Consider the following 5,534-nt stretch of genomic DNA (forward strand, 5'->3'; position numbering starts at 1 on the left):
CAGAGTAACTACACCAACTGTCCTCATCTGACCTGAAACCCATCATAAGAATCGGTATAAAGGTCAACGCTGCATACGCTCTTATGTAAAAGTCACATTTGTCATGGCTGCCAATGCTGGGGCGGCTACACACATACATCCCTGGCACTTTCCATGCAATCAATCAGTCCACCTAAGTGGCCTGTATCTCACAGGAATTCCTGTGTTTGAATTCTTGCAGGACAGACGGGGAGGCTTGGCTACTTCTAGTGTGTGTGTGTGTGTGTGTGTGTGTGTGTGTGTGTGTGTGTGTGTGTCGTACATACCGGTATACTTGGTCAACACTGTCTCACCCCCATATATTGTGACTTGTCGCGCAGAGTGTTGCGAAGTCAAATGGAGCCGTCTCTGCACCGCTCATGTCATGTCCTGATAGGGACGGAATCGTCTCTGCACCGTTCACGTCATGTCCTGATAGGGACAGAATCGTCTCTGCACCGTTCACGTCATGTCCTGATAGGGACAGAATCTCAGCACCGTTCACGTCATGTCCTGATAGGGACAGAATCGTCTCTGCACCGTTCACGTCATGTCCTGATAGGGACAGAATCGTCTCTGCACCGTTCACGTCATGTCCTGATAGGGACAGAATCGTCTCAGCACCGTTCACGTCATGTCCTGATAGGGACGGAATCGACTCTGCACCGTTCACGTCATGTCCTGATAGGGACAGAATCGTCTCTGCACCGTTCACGTCATGTCCTGATAGGGACGGAATCGTAACTCATATTTAGTTTAGTTTTTGTTTGTTTTGAATATTTTTTTTCTGATTTATTTTGTATTTTTAATTAGATTCTTCAGCGGATTTGCTATGGTTTTTATTAGTAAACATTTATTTTTATAATGTTTTATTAGTTTTAGTGTTGGCCCGCCCTAAGTTGTTTACTCTGTAAAGCGAATGGGTGGGTGGGTGGGGGGGGGGGGGGGGGGGGGGCAGAATTACACAGCTTGACAGGCATTATTAATCTCAGTATGTAAATCCAAAGCTCATATTGATTTCTATAATGGAGAATCAGTTTGTGCCTAGATCGCTGACAAGTCAGGAAAACTTTGTGTTAAGATGAATGTGTGCATGTGTGCGTGCGTGCACATTTGCTCGTGCGTGTGCGTGCGTGCGTGTGTGTGTGTGTGTGTGTGTCTCAAGTTTAAAATAAAAGCCCTCGTTCTGCCCACACTAAGTACAAGCTTGCCCTCTGGTACCCTAACCCTGCACAACATGATTCATATAACTGTTTACGCCATAATAATCAAGAACTACAATCCGTTGCATACATTATTTCAAGGGACTCTATATGGCACGCCATGGTCGCATTGTGGATTTAATTGTTAACCCATTCTGACCGGGCACCCATTTTGGTGTCAGCATCATGTTATGCTTTAGCTATTTAAAAATAGCAGATCTACAAGCTCATATCGCGCCACCGAGTGGCGCGATACGAGCTTGTAGGTCTGCTATTTTTGAAAAATCGAAGAGCGACTGACATTTTTAGAATCTGATCTCAGGTCAGAATGGGTTCATCAGACCAGTGTGTGTCCGGCGGAAACCTCGTATGAATCTGATCTCAGGTCAGAATGGGTTCATCAGACCAGTGTGTGTCCGGCGGAAACCTCGTATGAATCTGATCTCAGGTCAGAATGGGTTCATCAGACCAGTGTGTGTCCGGCGGAAACCTCATATGAATCTGATCTCAGGTTAGAATGGGTTAAAGAACTGTGGCTGTGCCATGCCACTGGACAGCAAGATACATTACCATATCAACAAAGATGTTCAAATCGTTTGCCTTATCTCAACAGCAATACATTTAGTGAGCTCTCCTATAGCCTATATGATACTCCGGATGTGATCATGATTATGAAAATAAAGTAAAATACTGAAACCACTTGCCATCGATCTCTTGCATGTGGATATTGTGAAGGGCATGTTGAGATGCCCCGTAAGATGTGTATCAATATTGTGTACGTATGTGCTTACCTTCCGCAGGTCAACTTCCTCATCTTTATTCATATAATAAAAATACTTGTGTCCAAATTGCGAGCGCATCAGATGAGATACACAGACTACAAGTTCAGGTGAGAAACAGAAACCAAGCTGTGTTTCATGTCCTCGTCTGTACATACAGTACAGTAATAACATTCCATAATGACTCTCTGTCCCGTGGTGGAAAGTAACTAAGTGCTCAAGTAGGCTACTGTACTTAGGTACATTTTTTAGGCATTTCTGTTTACTTTATGTTACGTGACTATTTCCAGTTTATCTGCTCTACATCTCAGGGGCAAATATTGTACTTTTTACTCCACTACATTACTTACTAGTTTACTTTGAAGATTTTGATTATCTATCTATAAATACACCGAAAAATGTCAGTCAGTCAGTCAGTCAGTCAGTCAGTCAGTCAGTCATTCTGTCTGTCTGTAGCCTTATATTAACCTGACTCGGCCAGATGGGGCAGTAGAGAGTACTCTCTACTGCCCCATCTGGCGGACATCATTTGCTGTTCATATATTCAGAACAGGTAAGGACTAGTTATTCAAAACACACTAACCATTTCAGCCCTATAGGTCTATTTCAGACATTTGAAAATAGCCCATCTACACGCTTATGTTACGCATTTTGAGCTTGTAGATCGGCAATTTTAAAATATGTTTTTATACCTTTTGAACCTTTGAAATCCTGCACAATGAGTATTTTTACCTAAAAAATGTAGTACTTTTTCCACCACTGATAATAATAACAGATAAATAATTACTGTCTATCTCTGTGTGTGTGTGTGTGTGTGTGTGTGTGTGTGTGTGTGTGTGTGTGTGTGTGTGTGTGTGTCTCTCTCTCTCTCTCTCTCTCTCCATCTCTCTCTCTCTCTCTCTCTCTCTCTCTCTCTCTCTCTCCATCTCTCTCTCTCTCTCTCTCTCTCTCTCTCTCTCTCTCTCTCTCTCTCTCTCTCTCTCTCTCTCTCTCTCTCTCTCTCTCTCTCTCGTATCTTCAAGGTTGGCCAAGTCGACTCTCACCCTCATCCCTCTGCTGGGAATCCACCAGGTGGTGTTCATCTTCGTGACAGACGAGTCCACGCAGACCACCTTCGCCCTGCGTCTCACCAGGGTCTTCGTCGACCTCTTCTTCACCTCATTCCAGGTGAGGCCGCATGTGAGACACATGTCTCTCCTCCCTGTGTATATATCGAGCTCCCTCTGACAAGGGACTGTAGTTATCTGCATGATACAATTTACAATTTACAATTTACAATTTAGCAGACGCTCTTAATCCAGAACGACTTACATTTAAGCAAGAACAAAAGCATGGAATACATCACATAAAAGCATTTATCATAAAACATGCGTAAGCTAAGAAAGTAACAGTGGAATATCTATATTATGAGACTATACATATATACTACTATGCTATACATATGTACTATGGCGTGCTATGACTACAGTATACAATGCAATTATAGTGCCGTCTACATAACATGCTATAAGTCTGTATCAGATGCTATCTAAGTCTACAGAAATGCTATCTAAGGGGGTATAGGTAAGTGCTATGGGCCATGATGTCAGGAGCAGAGGTGACATGAACTGAAGTGCTCTTCAAGCTGTTAACTGGGGTCTGAGACGTGAAGGTGACATTTTTGTTGTGGACACATGTCAACTTCACAGCTATAGTCATTGGGGCGACTCAGTAGAGAGAGAGAGAGAGAGAGAGAGAGAGAGGGCTTGGCAGATGACCAAAGTCTGGTCCTCTCAACAAAACAGTCGATACATGCCAGCTTTTAGCCAAAATAATGTGTTTGTTTACACTGTATGGGGAATGTCTCTTGGCACGCTCGTATAACAACAGCCACGCTGTGAGTGAATATGAGATAACAACACATTATGCATTGCATTGTTTGTGAAAGTTGTTTGGTTGTCCACACAGGGTCTGCTGGTGGCCATCCTGTACTGTTTTGTCAACAAAGAGGTGAGTCTCCTCATCGATCTGTGTCAGTTTCACGCCTCAATCTGTCTTTTTACATTCCTCTCAACTTCCTTCCACTTATTGGATTCTTCACTTTTTCCGCAACCCGTTATTATTCAACCTCTCTCTCTCTCTCTCAACCTCCACGCTCGTCTCCTTGTCCTGCTGCAGGTGCAGTCGGAGGTCCTGAAGAAGTGGAAGCGCTGAAGCTGGGGAGGAACATCGAGGAGGAGTACCGCCACACGTACAGCCACCCCCCTGGGGGCAAGAGCGGCAGCCTGCTGCACAGCGCCCCCGGGCTGCCTCGCCACCACCCGGCCTCGGCTGCCTGTCGCGACCTGCTCTGTGACCACCCGGAGGAGAAGCACACGCTCATGGCCAGCTGCCGCAACTGCCGGAAGGGGGCGGTCAGCAGCTGCACGCTGGTGGAGGACATCTCTCTGACGGACAAGGCGCAGTGCTACGAGGCTCCTCCCAGGGAGAACGCCAACAGGGAGAGCCACCTCTGAAAGTGCAACGAACAAGACGTCTTTGAAGAAACCCCCCCAAGGAGGGCCTTTATTTCCCCTCTTGTTTCAGCTCCAGTGAGGCGCTGCAGGCCCACACGGCGAGGCGAGGGGCTGGCAGTGACGAGCTGCGGGCTTGGTCCGGTCGTTTATTCGGGAACAGTCTTGGTGTCGGTGGGACAGTGCAGCGCTCAGCCTGCAGCCAGAGAATGAGTCGTGCTGCAAAAAGGCCTTGTTGAACTGTGGGATGTGTGCTGACTGTGGGATGTGTGCTGACTGTGGGATGTGTGCTGACTGCTGAGAGCCATGTGGATGGATTTGAACTGTGGGATGTGTGCTGACTGCTGAGAGCCATGTGGATGGATCTGTGTGGACTGGCTCGTGAGACACATGCCGCTACACCACCGCATGTTGCACGCAACATCAACACAAGCAACTTACAGCAACATGATGCGCCATGTAAAATAATAAGAAACTAAATAACTGAGACCTCAGCTACTTCAATAATGCATTAAAAAACAGGGTCTTTGCTTTGGCTTCTGAATCGTGCTGTGGATCAAATGTGTGTTTTTTGTGTGGTACTGGAGACAAAAGAGTTATTGTTGAATACACACAATACAAACAACATAAACGATGGCTGGACTTGCTGGACCTTAAACTGAAGACAATTCAATCAAGACATTTGTGTGTGTTTCCCTTACCATTCATTCCACATGAATGGAAACAGAAAGAGACTAACTTTAACCCATTCTGACCTGAGATCAGATTCATACGAGGTTTCCGCCGGACAAACACTGGGTCTGATTAACCCATTCTGACCTGAGATCAGATTCTAGAAATGTCAGTCGCTCTTCGATTTTTTCAAAAATAGCAGACCTACAAGCTCGTATCGCGCCACTCGGTGGCGCGATATGAGCTTGTAGATCTGCTATTTTTCAATAGCTAAAGCATAACATGATGCTGACACCAAAATGGGTGCCCGTTCAGAATGGGTTGACTTTGCCATCCCTGTTCTGGGGCTAACATTCGATGAAAATAGCAAA

General features: G+C 45.6%; 1 protein-coding gene across 1 annotated transcript in view; it reads left to right on the forward strand.

Annotated features, from left to right (window-relative positions):
* The window catches only part of gcgra (glucagon receptor a), a 95,927-nt gene extending 90,722 nt beyond the window's left edge, over positions 1 to 5,205 (forward strand). Inside the window, 5 exon segments of the mRNA XM_083780920.1 lie at positions 2,021 to 2,109; positions 3,022 to 3,166; positions 3,947 to 3,988; positions 4,157 to 4,187; positions 4,190 to 5,205. Of these exon segments, the coding sequence (XP_083637046.1) occupies positions 2,021 to 2,109; positions 3,022 to 3,166; positions 3,947 to 3,988; positions 4,157 to 4,187; positions 4,190 to 4,494 (612 nt within the window). The 3' untranslated portion in view covers positions 4,495 to 5,205.
* Positions 5,206 to 5,534: the final 329 nt, after the last annotated feature.

Source organism: Protomyctophum parallelum, assembly GCF_964188405.1.
Source record: "Protomyctophum parallelum genome assembly, chromosome: 13".
NCBI classification, from domain to species: Eukaryota; Metazoa; Chordata; class Actinopteri; order Myctophiformes; family Myctophidae; genus Protomyctophum; species Protomyctophum parallelum.